The following is a 14,550-nucleotide window of genomic DNA, read 5'->3' as shown; positions in this document are numbered from 1 at the left end:
GCCTATAATCCCAGCTACTCAAGAGGCTGAGGCAGGAGAATCACTTGAACCCAGGGGGCAGAGTTTGCAGTGAGCCGAAATCGCGCCACTGCACTCCAGCCTGGGCGACAGAGTGAGACTCTGTCTGAAAAAAAAAATTAGAAATCCTGGAAGTTACCTTTCTAACCAACCAACAATTATTTTTGTCAGTAAATAAAACACAAAAACAATGCAGTCCAAAAACATCATTTTTGAAGGGCTCAGTATCAATATTTACTTATTTTTTCCTCAGAATGCATTTAAGTAGGATCAAAATAAAAGGACAGGCTGGTGCACTGGCTCACGCCTGTAATCCTAGCACTCTGGGAGGCCAACACAGGAGGATGGCTTGAGCCCAGGGCTTCGGGGGCTGCAATGAGCTGTGATCAAATCACTGTACTCCAGCCTGGGCAACACAGTGAAACCTACCCTGTCCCCCATGCCAAATTATAATAGCAATAAAGGAGCCTGACACCGAGGCTCACGCCTGTAATCCTAGCACTTTGGGAGGCCAAGACAGGTGGATCACTTCAGGTAAGAAGTTCAAGACCAGCTTGATCAACATAGTAAAACCCCATCTCTACTAAAAATACAAGAATTAGCTGGGTATGGTGGTGCACGCCTGTAGTCCCAGCTACTTGGGAGGCTGAGGCAGGAGAATCGCTTGAACACAGGAGATGTAGGTTGCAGTGAGCTGAGATCACACCACTGTACTCCAGCCTGGGTGACAGAGTGAGACTCCATCTTAAATAAATAAACAAACAAATGAACAATAAAGGGATGGAGTCAATGAGGGAAGCTACAAAGGGACCTAAGGAGGTATTAGTCCATTTCACTTTTTTTTTCTTTTTGAGATGGAGTTTTGCTCTTGTTGCCCAGGCTGGAGTGCAATGGTGCAATCTCGGCTCACTGCAACCTCCGCCTTCCGGGTTCAAGCAATACTCCTGCCTCAGCTTCCTGAGTAGCTGGGATTACAGGCATGTACCACCACACCTGGCTAATTTTGTATTTTTAGTAGAGACAGGGTTTCTCCATGTTGGTTAGGCTGGTCTCAAACTCCTAACCTCAGGTGATTCACCCACCTCACCCTCCCAAAGTGGTGGGATTACAGGCGTGAGCCACCATGCCCGGCAGTCTATTTCTCTTTATCTTTTCTTGTATTAAGGGCAAACAGAAAATAACGTCCATTACTATAGTTCTTTAATTTAGAAAACTAACTTCACGTTTTTTTTTTTTTTGATCAGTAACTCACTACGTTGCCCAGACTGGAGTACCATGACTGTTTACACGCAAAATCATGGTATGCTACAGTCTCAAACTCCTGGGCTCAAGCAATCCTCCTGCCCAAACCTCCCAAGTAGCTAGAACTACAGGCATAAACCACCATGCCCATCCTTCTTCGCTTTTAAAACAATAAGTAAGCTGATTATCTCAGGTCAGATGGTTGGTATCTCTTCTTATGACTCGCTCATTTACTTATTTATTCAAATACTTTCTTTTTTTGAGATGGAGTCTCGCTCTGTCACCCAGACTGGAATGCAGTGGCACGACCTCGGCTCACTGCAACCTCTGCCTTCCGGGTTCAAGTGATTCTCCTGCCTTAGCCTCCTGAGTAGCTGGGATTACAGGCACGCGCCACCATGCCCAAGTAATTTTTGTATTTTTAGTAGAGACAGGGTTTCACCATGTTGGTCAGGTTGGTCTCGAACTCCTGACCTCATGATCTGCCCACCTCAGCCTCCCAAAGTGCTAGGATTACAGGCGTGAGCCACTGTGCCCAGCCCAAAAGTACTTATTAAGCTCCTACTATGTATGTGTGTATATATGCATTGTGTATATACATATGTGTGTATGTACTTGTGAACTGATGTATACATATGTGTGTGAGGTGTTGTGTGTATAAGGTGCAAATAGTAAGGTCAGCAAACTCATTAGAGAATAGCAAACCGGAAATTAAAGGCAACCTGGGCACCAAACAAAACCTTTAATTCCTTTAAAATTAAAGTCTTACCATTATTCTCATGCAAAATGATGGGAGATGCAGTCTTGTCATCCAGCAGGTCAGAAGGAGAGACATAGTACTTGAGGTTCATTAAATGACCTATGAAAAATAAAACTCATAACTGTATCTTTATCAGGTAAATTACAAATACAGAAAAACATAAACATTTATTATATAAACCTATATTCAAGAAAGTAGCTTAAGATATATGAAGAGTCAATCACCAAAACAGCTTATGAAATATGGCAGGCATGGTGGCTCACACCTGTAATCCTGGCACTTTGGGAGGCTGTGGCAAGAGGATTACTTGAGTCCAGGAGTTTGAGACCAGCATAGGCAACACAGTGAGACTCCATCTCTAAAAGTAATAATAAAGGCTGGGCGCAATGGCTAATGCCTGTAATCCTAGCACTTTGGGAGGTGAGGCAGGTGAATCACCTGAGGTAAGAAGTTCAAGACCAGCATGGCCAACATGGTGAAACCCTGTCTCTACTAAAAATACAAAACATTGGCCAGACGCGGTGGCTCACGCCTGTAATCCCACAACTTTGGGAGACTAAGGCAGGTTGATCACAACATCAGGACATCAAGACCATCCTGACTAACATGGTGAAACCCCGTCTTGACTAAAAATACAAAAAATTAGCTGGGCATGGTAGCATGTGCCTGTAGTCCCAGCTACACGAGAGGCTGAGGCAGGAGAATCGCTTGAACCCAGGAGGCGGAGGTTACAGTGAGCTGAGATCGCGCCATCGCACCCCAGCCTTGGCAACAGAGCGACACTCCATCTCAAAAATAATAATAATAATAATAATAATTAGCCTGGCCTGCTGGTGAGTGCCTGTAGTCTTAGCTACTCAGGAAGATAAGGTGGGAGGTCAAGGATACAATGAGCCATGATCGTGCCACTGCACTCCAGCCTGGAAGGCAAAGCAAGACCCTGTCTCAAAAAATAAAAATAAAAAACAAAGAAATATGACAGGCACCCGGGTGGGGTGGCACACACCTGTAATGCTAGCACTTTGGGAGGCCGAGGTGGGCAGATCACGAGATCAGGAGATCAAGACCAGCCTGGCCAGCATGGTGAAACCTCGTATCTATTAAAAACACAAAAAATTAGCCAGGCATGGTGGCACACGCCTGTAGTACCAGCTACTTAGGAGGCTGCGACAGAAGAATTGCTTGAACCCGGGAGGTGGAGGTTGGAGTGAGCTAAGATCATGCCACTGCACTCTAGCCTGGGCGACAGAGCAAGACTCCATCTCAAAAAAACAAAGACATATATGACAAGATTACGTATGGATTCTGGGACTAACAATTTATTTCACACAATTGATTTAAAAAAAAAAGAAAAAGGCCAGGTGAACTGGCTCACGCTTATAATCCCAACACTTTGGGAGGCTGAGGCCGGAGGATCACTTGAAGCCAGGAGTTCAAGTCTAGAGTGAGTTATGACTACACCACTGCACTCTAGCCTAGGCAACATAGTGAGACCCCCCATCTCTAAAAAAATTGTTAAAGTGGCATGGTGGCACTTGACTGAAGTCTCAGCTACTCGGGGCTAAGGCGGGAAGATCACTTAAGCCCAAGAGTTAAGGGCTGAAGTGAGCTATGTTCCTGCCATTGTACTAAGGGACAGAGAAAGGCTCTGTCTCAAAAACAAAACAAACAAAAATGGGAAGGATAGGTATTGACAGCTTAGAAATCATCACAAAAAGGTCAGGCGCAGTGGCTCATGCCTATAATCCCATCACTTTGGGAGGCCAAGGCAGGCAGCTCACCTAGGGTCCGGAGTTCAAGACCAGCCTGGCCAACACGGTGAAACCCCATCTCTGGTACAAATACAAAAATTAGCCAGGCATAGTGGCACGTGCCTATAATCCCAGCTACATGGGAGGCTGAGGCAGGAGAATTGCTGGAACCCGGGATGCAGAGGTTGCAATGAGCCAAGATCGCGCCACTGCACTCCAGCCTGGGAGACAGAGTGAGACTCTGCCTCAAAAAAAAAAAAAAAAGAAAGAAATCATCACGAGATACACAAATATCTTTATTTTCTCCCTCTGCTTATATGTTTATAAACCCAAGATGAGGCCAGGCGCAGTGGCTTATGCCTATAATCCCTACCCTTTGCAATGCAGTGGCAGGAAGATCACTTGATACCAGTTCAAGACCAGCCTAGGCAACTTAGTAACACCATGTTTCCATAAAACAATAAAAATTAGCCAGGCATGGTATCCTGCACCTGTAGTCCCAGCTACTCAGGAAACTGAGTTGGGAGGATTGTTTGGGCCCAGGAGGTTGAGGCTGGAGTGAGTCATGATTGCACGACTGCACTCCAGCCTGGGCAACAGAGCAAGACCCTGTCTCAGAAATAAATAAATAGGACTAGTGCAGTGGCTAATACCTGTTTGTAATCCCAGCACTTTGGGCAGGCGAGGAGGGAGGATCATTTGAGGTCAGGAATTTGAGACCAGCCTGGCCAACATGGTGAAACCCCATCTCTACTAAAAATACAAAAATTAGTTGAGTGTGGTGGCACATGCCTGTAATCCCAGCTACTCGGGAGGCTGAGGCAAAAGAATCACTTGAACCAGGGAGGCAGAGGTTGCAGTGAGCCAAAATTCTGCCACTGCACTCCAGCCTGGTGAGAGCCTGTCTCAAGAAAAATAAACAGGCTGGGGGTGGTGGCTCAAGCCTGTAATCCCAGCACTTTGGGAGGCCGAGACGGGCGGATCACGAGGTCAGCAGATCGAGACCATCCTGGCTAACATGGTGAAACCCCGTCCCTACTAAAAAAATACAAAAAAAAAAAACTAGCCGGGGGAGGTGGCAGGCGCCTGTAGTCCCAGCTACTCGGGAGGCTGAGGCAGGAGAATGGCGTAAACCCAGGAGGCGGAGCTTGCAGTGAGCTGAGATCTGGTCACTGCACTCCAGCCTGGGTGACAGAGCGAGACTCCACCTCAAAAAAAAAAAAAAAAGAAAAAAGAAAAATAAACAGATACATAAGAATAAAAATTAATAAATGAATGAGCTAGATGCAGTGGCTCATGCCTGTAATCCCAGCACTTTCGGAGACCAAGGTAGGTGGATCAGTTGAGGTGAGGAGTTCAGGACCAGCCTGGCCAAAACAGTGAAATCCTGTCTCTACCAACAATAGAATAAATTAGCTGGCTATTGTGGTGCACACCTGTAATCCCAGCTACTCAGGAGGCTGAGGCATGAGATTCACTTGAGCCCAGGAGGTGGAGGGAGCAGTAAGCTGAGATCATGGAACTGCACTCCAGCCTGGGCGACAAAGTGAGACTCTGTCTCAAAAAAATAAAACAAACAAACAAACAAACAAAAGGTGAAATGAAAAGTAATGACCCTCAACTTAAATTAGACATGTTTCTAAACAAGCAAAATAGGATCACATACCCCCACTCCTTGGTGTGAGATAGCCAACACTTCCATGAAGAATCTTATCCAAGGGACCAGCATTAGTTGCTTTCCTGTAAGACAAGTGATCTATGTTTGCTTATATTTAATGCCTAATGGTCTTGGTACACACTGTGATATGGAGTTCACCTCTCCAAACTTTTTTGTTTTTTTTTTTTTGAGACGGAGTTTCGCTCTTGTTGCCCAGGTTGGAGTGCAGTGGCACAATCTGAGCTCACTGCAACCTCCGCTTCCCAGGTTCAACTGATTCTCCTGCCTCAGCCTCCCGAGTAGCTGGGATTACAGGCGCCCGCCACCACGCCCAGCTAATTTTTTGTATTTTTAGTAGAGATGGGGTTTCACCATGTTGGATAGGCTGGTCTCGAACTCGTGACCTCAGGTGATCCACCCGCCTCGGCCTCCCAAAGTGCTGGGATTACAGGCGTGAGCCACCGCGCCCAGCCAAAGTCTTACAATACTTTCATAATGGTTCTGTCTTGTAATTGAGCATATAGCAAGTGTATTCAACCTCCAAAGTAAAGGGATTATTTCCAAGTACACACCAGTATGTAGTATGGTGAACAAAAATTACACTTAGACTATTATTTCTCAGATGGGACTCCAGGTCTGACGAGTCTTGAGATAAAACCTATGGTAACCAACAACTTAATGATACTGATACTCAGAAGTTCAAATACAATCATCATTTCGGAAGAGAAAGGACATATATCAGCCGGGCGTGGTGGCTCAAGCCTGTAATCCCAGCACTTTGGGAGGCCGAGACGGGTGGATCACGAGGTCAGGAGGTCGAGACCATCCTGGCTAACACGGTGAAACCCCGTCTCTACTAAAAATACAAAAAACTAGCCGGGCGAAGTGGCGGCGCCTGTAGTCCCAGCTACTCGGGAGGCTGAGGCAGGAGAATGGCGTGAGCCCGGGAGGCGGAGCTTGCAGTGAGCTGAGATCCGGCCACTGCACTCCAGCCTGGGCGACAGAGCCAGACTCCCTCTAAAAAAAAAAAAAAAAAGAAAAAAAAAGAAAGGACACATATCATACAAGCTTAATAGAGATGTATAAAATAGGACCCTAATCTCCTCAGAGAAAAACTCAAGGGATCATGTAGAATTAAGGTTTTACAAGTCTTACCAGTACATAATTGCCATTTTAGAAAGATCTTGTTCTAAGGATTGGAGAGCCAAGTACATTTTAGTCTTCAGTTTGCTGGAGAGTAGATGAGAAGAACATGAGTTAATAGTTGAAAATTATGACAGGGCGAAGTGGCTCACACCTGTAATCCCAGCACTTTGGGAGGCTGAGGCGGGCAGATCACCCAAGGTCAGGAGTTTGAGACCAGCCTAGCCAACATGGCGAAACTCCGACTCTACTAAAAATACAAAAAGTAGCCAGGTGTGGCTAATAGGGCGTGGCTCACGCCTATAATCCTAGCAATGTGGGAAGACGAGGTGGGCAGATTGCCTGAGCTCAGGAGTTTGAGACCAGCCTGGGCAACATGGTGAAACCCCATCTCTAATAAAATACAAAAAAAAAAAAAATTAGCCAGGCATGGCAGCATGCATCTGCAGTCCCAGCTACTTGGGAGGCTGAGGCAGGAGAATTGCTTAAACCCAGGAGGTGGAGGTTGCAGTGAGCCGAGATCGTGCCATTGCACTCCAGCTTGATGGCAGAGCAAGACTCCATCTCAAAAAAAAAAAATCTAAAAAAAAAACAAAAAAAAACAAAAAAAAACTGCCCAGGCACGGTGGCTCATGCCTGTAATCCCAGCACTTTGGGAGGCCAAGGCAGGAGGATCACATGAGGTCAGGAGTTTGAGACCAGCCTGACCAACATGGTAAAACCCCTTCTCTACTAAAAATACAAAAATTAGCCAGGCAGCCGAGCGCAGTGACTCACGCCTGTAATCCCAGCACTCTGGGAGGCCACGGCGGGTGGATCAAGGTGTCAGGAGTGCGAGACCAGCCTGGCCAAGATGGTGAAACAACTCGCCTCTACTAAAAATGCAAAACTTAGCCAGGTGCAGTGGCAGGCACCTTTAATCCCAGCTACTCAGGAGGCTGAGACAGGAGAATTGCTTGAACCCAGGAGGCTGCGGTTGCAGTGAGCCGAGATAGCACCACTGCACTGCAGCCTGGGCAACAAAGCAAGATTCCGTCTCAAAAAAAAAAAAATTAGCCAGGCATAGTGGTGCATACCTGTAATCCCAGCTACTCGGAAGGCGGAGGCAGGAGAACTGCTTGAACACGGGAGGCAGAGGCTGCAGTGAGCTGAGGTCGTGCCACTGCACTCCAGCCTGGGTGACAGAGCGACACTCCACATTAAAAAAAAATAAAAAAGTAAAACATTAATTCTTGACCTGACCTCAGGTGGTCCACCCACCTCGGCCTCCCAAAGTGCCAGGATTAAAGGCATAAGCCACTGTGCCCAGCCTAAAACATTAATTTTTAAAATAAAATTATTTTTGTCAGTACATAATTTTTTTTTGAGATAGCATCTCACTGTCGACCGGGCTGGAGCACAGTGGCACAATCACTGCTCACTGCACCCTCAAACTACTAATTTGAAGTGATCGTTTCACCTTAGCCTCCCAAGTAGCTGGGACTACAGGCACTCACCACCACCCATCTAAGCTGTTGTTGTCTTTCTGCTAGAGACAGGGTCTCACTATGTTGCCAAAGCTGGTATTGATCTCCTGAGCTCAAGAAATCTTGCTGTCTTGGCCTCCCAATGTGCTGGGATTAGAGGCATGGGCCACTTTGACTGGCTTCACTACTATTAAAGCCTATTTTTAGCACTTCAAAGCTTATTTTCGTCTCTGTTTTTAAAAGCCAAATAGGTTAATAGAATCCCAGGTAGGTTAAAAGTAGAATTAAAGCCAGTTCCACAACAACTAATTCCTTTCAGCCTGGAAACTGGAATGTTGGACATCTCAAAGATTATATTCTGTCTTCCAGCATTATGATCAATTAATGCAGGCACTGCCTATTGAAGATATTTTGAAAGGCCTAATGTTGGAAGCTGAGCTACAGATTACAATGTAAGTAGAAACTAGGAGCGACAAATAGTAGAAGAGTTGGCAAATTTCTAGGCATAAGGTGGCTTATAGATTCATACTGATTTTTCCAAACAAAAGCAAAAATATTAAAAATACTTACTTGTCCCCTGGAAGGTTATACAGATTAACAAGGCCCTTAAGGTGCTTAGAAAATTCATCAAAATTTTTTTCCCTATAAGGAGTTCAGGGAAGAGGGGAAAGAGAGGAAAATACAACATAAAATTACTACTCCATCTTACAACAAAGTGCCAAAAATCAAAGCTATATAAAACTGATTTTAACAATCAGCTTTAACTGTTTTCCTCAAAAGTTTTCTAGCATCAATGAAAAGTAGCAAAAGAAAAGAAAATATTTTCCTTTGTCTCTCTGCTCCATTTTTGCTGGAGAAGGTGCCAATAAGCAGTGTGAAAGTTAAAAGGAAGGTGGTCAAAACCTCTCTACTAGGTAGTTTTATTAGCTCCCAAGTAATGAAACCTGATTTAAATCAATCATTAACAACTTTCCTTTCTTTTCCCTTTTTATTAATGTTTTTGTAGAGATGGGGTTTCCCTGTGTTGCCCAGGCCAGACTCTAATTCCAGGACTTAAGCAATGCTTTCACTTCAATCTCTCATGTGGCTGGGACTACAGGTGTGCACCACCACACCCAGCTCCTTTCCTCCAAATATGTAATTGAATTTGGATGTCAACAGAAATAAAACTTTTGATTGCAGAGATAATGAGAAGAAAATAAATTACGAAGGGCCAGGCACAGTGGCTCATGCCTGTAATCCCGGCATTTTGGGAGGCTGAGGAGGGTGGATCACGAGGTCAGAACATCGAGACCATCCTGGCTAACATGGTGAAACCCCATCTCTACTAAAAATACAAAAAAAAATTAGCCGGGTGTGATGGCGGGCACCTGTAGTCCCAGGTACTCAGGAGGCTGAGACAGGAGAATGGCGTGAACCCGGAAGGCGGAGCTTGCAGTGAGCCAAGATCACGCCACTGCACTCCAGCCTGGACGATAGAGCAAGACTGTCTCAAAAAAAAAAAAAAAAAAGAACAAAAATAAATTAGGAAGACATAACACTTATGGGTATACAGCAACATGAGAGCAAAGATGAGAAGGAAAATAAATACTAGGACAGAGGTGGAGACCCAGAGAAAAGGTAGTGGGTACTCTGGAGGCAAACTACCCATTAGAAAATATTGCCGTGGGCCGGGCGCGGTGGCTCAAGCCTGTAATCCCAGCACTTTGGGAGGCCGAGACGGGCGGATCACGAGGTCAGGAGATCGAGACCATCCTGGCTAACACGGTGAAACCCCGTCTCTACTAAAAAATACAAAAAACTACCGGGCGAGGTGGCGGGCGCCTGTAGTCCCAGCTACTCGGCAGGCTGAGGCAGGAGAATGGCGTAAACCCGGGAGGCGGAGCTTGCAGTGAGCTGAGATCCGGCCACTGCGCTCCAGCCTGGGCGATAGAGCGAGACTCCGTCTTAAAAGCAAAAAAAAAAGAAAAAAAGAAAATATTGCTGTGACCAGATCTACCCCAGAAAAAATAAACTACTACCGTGACCTCTGGCTTTCTAGAACCAAATATTCATGCTTCAATTCTCAGCCAAATGGGCTTTTGTGGATAGGTTTAGGAATCCAATACATCTCCAGAATTCTAACTCTTCATATCTTTTTTCAAACTTGAAAAAAAAAGCTCTCTGGGCCGGGCGCGGTGGCTCAAGCCTGTAATCCCAGCACTTTGGGAGGCCCAGATGGGCGGATCACAAGGTCAGGAGATCGAGACCATCTTGGCTAACACGGTGAAACCCCGTCTCTACTAAAAAATTCAAAAAACTAGCCAGGCGATGTGGCGGGCGCCTGTAGTCCCAGCTACTCGGGAGGCTGAGGCAGGAGAATGGCGTAAACCCAGGAGGCGGAGCTTGCAGTGAGCTGAGATCCGGCCACTGCACTCCAGCCTGGGCGACAGAGCGAGACTCCATCTCAAAAAAAAAAAAAAAAACTCTCTGGAAAGCTAAACTGCCATGACAAGGTCAGACACTTGAGCAGACATTCTGTGAGCATTTACTGAGCACTTACAGTCCACAGTGCTATTAAGAGAGTAAAAAGAAACAAGAGTAGCAGCAAATATATTATTTACCTTAATATTATCATCTATACTAAATGACTAAATATCAGGCAAAAGTCAACATTCTTTTTTTTTTTCTTTTTCTTTTTTGAGACAGAGTCTCACTCTGTCCACCAGGCTGGAGTGCGATGGCATGGTGCGATCTCAGCTCACTGCAACTTCTCCCTCCTAAGTTCATGCGATTCTCCAGCCTCAGCCTCCTGTGTAGCTGGAATTACAGACGAGCACCACCACACCCAGCTAATTTTTTGTATTTTTAGTAGAGATAAGGTTTCACCACGCCCAGATAATACAAAAATTAGCCGGGCATAATGGCAGGTACCTGTAATCCCAGCTACTCAGGAGGCTAAAGCAGGAAAATCGCTTGAACCTGGGAGGTGGAGGCTGCAGTGAGCCAAGATCGTACCACTGCACTGGGCAACAGAGAGAGACACCATCTCAAAAAAAAAAAAGGCCTGGCACAGTGGCTCACGCCTGTAATCCAAGCACTTTGGGATGCAGAGGCAGGTGGATCACGAGGTCAGGAGATCGAGACCATCCTGGCTAACATGATGAAATCCCATCTCTACTAAAAATACAAAAAATTGGCCGGGCGCGGTGGCTCAAGCCTGTAATCCCAGCACTTTGGGAGGCCGAGACGGGCGGATCACGAGGTCAGGAGATCGAGACCATCCTGGCTAACACGGTGAAACCCCGTCTCTACTAAAAAATACAAAAAACTAGCAGGGTGAGGTGGCAGGCGCCTGTAGTCCCAGCTACTCGGGAGGCTGAGGCAGGAGAATGGCGTGAACCCGGGAGGTGGAGCTTGCAGTGAGCTGAGATCCGGCCACTGCACTCCAGCCTGGGTGACAGAGCGAGACTCCGTCTCAAAAAAAAAAAAAAAAAAAATTAGCTGGGCATGTGGCAGGCGCCTGAAGTCCCAGCTACTCGGGAGGCTGAAGCAGGAGAATGGTGTGAACTCGGGAGGCGGAGCTTGCAGTGAGCAGAGATCGCACCACTGCACTCCAGCCTGGACGACAGGGCGAGAATCCGTCTCAAAAAAAAAAAAAAAAGAAAGAAAAAAAAACACTTTTACACACACACACATACACAACTTATTTTCTCAATGTGAACACTCTAAGACATCCTCATGTGGTGCCTGAGAACTCTGCTATGCTCAAAACAAAGTGTATGTAATAACTTCCTTAAATTCCCCAAAAGTCTTAATTCTGAGTTTAAATTTAAGTACAGAAATTTCTACTCAATTAAAAGAAAAGTGAAAAAATGCACCATCTGCTAAAAGCTACTGTCTTCAAGCCTAGCACTTTTCCTGTAACACATATATACCTTCTAAATGAAGCAATTTTTCCCAAAATTAAAGCAAAAAAGTTATTCTCATAGTATTATACTCAATTATCAAGCCTTCTCTGATTCAATGATTACCTTCTATTTATTTTGTTCCACACATAATTCTTTTTTTTTGAGACAGTCTCGCTCCATCACCCAGGCTGGAGTGCAGTGATGTGATCCCAGCTCACTGCAATCTCTACCTCCCAGGCTCAAGCCATTTCGTACCTCAGCCTCCCAACTAGCTGGGATTACACATGTGAGCCGCCACTATGCTAACTTTTTTTTTTCTTTTTTTTTTTTTTTGAGACAGAGTCTCGCTCTGTCGCCCAGGCTGGAGTGCAGTGGCTGGATCTCAGCTCACTGCAAGCTCCGCCTCCCAGGTTTACGCCATTCTCCTGCCTCAGCCTCCCGAGTAGCTGGGACTACAGGCGCCCGCCACCTCGCCCGGCTAGTTTTTTGTATTTTTTAGTAGAGACGGGGTTTCACCATGTTAGCCAGGATGGTCTCCATCTCCTGACCTCGTGATCCGCCCATCTCGGCCTCCCAAAGTGCTGGGATTACAGGCTTGAGCCTCCGCGCCTGGCACTTTTTTTCTTTTTTGAGACAGTTTTGCTCTTGTTGCCCAGGCTGGACTGTAATGGCATGATCTTGGCTCACCACAACCTCTGCCTCCCAGGTTCAAGCGATTCTCCTGCCTCAGCCTCCCAAGTAGCTGGGATTACAAGCACGCAACACCACACACAGCTAATTTAGTACTTTTAGGGACGGAGTTTCTCCATGTTGGTCAGGCTGGGATCCACCTGCCTTAGCCTCCCAAAGTGCTGGGATTACATGCATGAGCCACCGCACCCAGCTTCACACTCCGCTAATTTTTGTATTTTTTGTAGAGACAGAGTTCTGCCAGGCTGGCTAGGATGGTCTTGAACTCCTGGCCTCAAGTGATCTGCCCACTTCAACCTCCCAAATTGTTGGGATTATAGGCATGAGCCACCATGCCCAGCTATACGGAATTCCTAAACCTAGATCAGCAATTCCAACCAGGGGTGATTTTGCGCCCCAGGGGACATGGTTGTGACAACTAAGGAGATCACTATCGGCAACTAATGAAGAGGCCAGGGATACTATTAAACATAATAGAATGCACCAGGACACCCAGGAGCAAAGAATTTCCAATCCAAATTGTCATTAGTACCAAGTTTAAGAGACCCTGGGATATCATTCTGTTGGGAATCTGAGGCAAAATAAGAAAAAAAATTTAAAAATTAAAAAAATAGGGGCCAGGCACAGTGGTTCACGCCTATAATCCCAGCACATTGGGAGGCCGAGGTGGGCAGATCACGAGGTCAGGAGATCGAGACCATCCTGGCTAACACAAGTGAAACCCCGTCTCTACTAAAAATAGAAAAAGTTAGACAGGCGTGGTGGCGGGCGCCTGTAGTCCCAGCTATTTGGGAGGCTGAGGCAGGAAAATGGCGTGAATCCGGGAGGTGGAGCTTGCAGTGAGCCGAGACCACGCCACTGCACTCCATCCTGGGTGACAGAGCGAGACTCTGTCTCAAAAAAAAAAAAAAAAAAAAAAGGCCTGGCACAGTGGCTCACGCCTGTAATCCCAGTACTTTGGGAGGCTGAGGCAGGCAGATCACCCGAAGTCAGGAGTTCGAGATCAGCCTGGGCAAAATGGTGAAACCCCGTCTCTACTAAAAATACAAAATTAGCCAGGCGTGGTGGCACATGCCTGTAATCCCAGATACTACTCAGGGAGGCTGAGGCAGGAGAATCACTTGAACCTCGGAGGCGGAGGATGTGGTGAGCCGAGATCGCACCAGTGCACTCCAGCCTGGGCAACAAGAGTAAATCTCCGTCTTACCAAAAAAAAATTTAAAAAATAGAAAAGGGGCCAGGTGCTCAGTGAGCCAAGACCGCACCATTATACTCCAGCCCAGGTAATAAGAACAAAACTCTGTCTCAAAAAAAAAAAAAAGAAAAGGGCCCAGCATGGTGGCTCACAACTGTAATCCCAGCACTTTGGGAGATGTGAGGTCAGGAGTTCGAGATTAGCCTGGCCAACATGGCGAAATCTCGTCTCTATTTTTTTTGTTGTTGTTGTTGTTTTTGAGACAGTCTTGCTCTGTCGCCCGGGTTAGAGTGCAGTGGCGCAATCTCGGCTCACTGCAAGCTCTGCCTCCTGGGTTCACACCATTCTCCTCCCTCAGCCTCCCCAGTAGCTGAGACTACAGGCGCCCACTACCACACCTGGCGAATTTTTTGTATTTTTAGTAGAGATGGGGTTTCACCATGTTAGCCAGGATGGTCTCGATCTCCTGACCTCTTGATTCACCTGCCTCGGCCTCCCAAAGTGCTGAGATTACAGGTGTGAGCCACTGCGCCCGGCCCCCTTTTTTTTTTTTTTTTAAGATGGAGTCTTGCTCTGTCACCCAGGCTGGAGTGCACTGGCACAATCTCGGCTCACTGCAACCTCTACCTCCCAGGTTCAAGCAATTTTCTGCCTCAGCCTCATGGGTAGCTGGGATTACAGGTACTGGCCACCATGCCCGGCTAACTTTTTTTTTTTTTTTTTTGAGACGGCGTCTTG

At 46.4% G+C, this 14,550-nt stretch overlaps 1 protein-coding gene across 2 annotated transcripts in view; it reads right to left on the bottom strand.

Moving 5' to 3' along the window:
• MED1 (mediator complex subunit 1) overlaps nt 1-14,550 on the bottom strand; it is a 49,613-nt gene that overhangs the window by 20,695 nt on the left and 14,368 nt on the right. For both annotated transcript variants that reach the window (XM_010379314.2, XM_030923105.1), the window contains 4 exons: nt 8,608-8,679; nt 6,584-6,658; nt 5,438-5,511; nt 2,030-2,119 (listed from right to left, as the gene is read on the bottom strand). In XM_010379314.2, the coding sequence (XP_010377616.1) occupies nt 2,030-2,119; nt 5,438-5,511; nt 6,584-6,658; nt 8,608-8,679 (311 nt within the window). The remainder of the gene's footprint in view (nt 1-2,029; nt 2,120-5,437; nt 5,512-6,583; nt 6,659-8,607; nt 8,680-14,550) is intronic.

The sequence above is a fragment of the Rhinopithecus roxellana genome, chromosome 19, assembly GCF_007565055.1.
Source record: "Rhinopithecus roxellana isolate Shanxi Qingling chromosome 19, ASM756505v1, whole genome shotgun sequence".
NCBI classification, from domain to species: Eukaryota; Metazoa; Chordata; class Mammalia; order Primates; family Cercopithecidae; genus Rhinopithecus; species Rhinopithecus roxellana.
The sequence above is the reverse complement of the archived record's forward strand: the minus strand, read 5'-3'. Positions and strand labels throughout refer to the sequence as shown.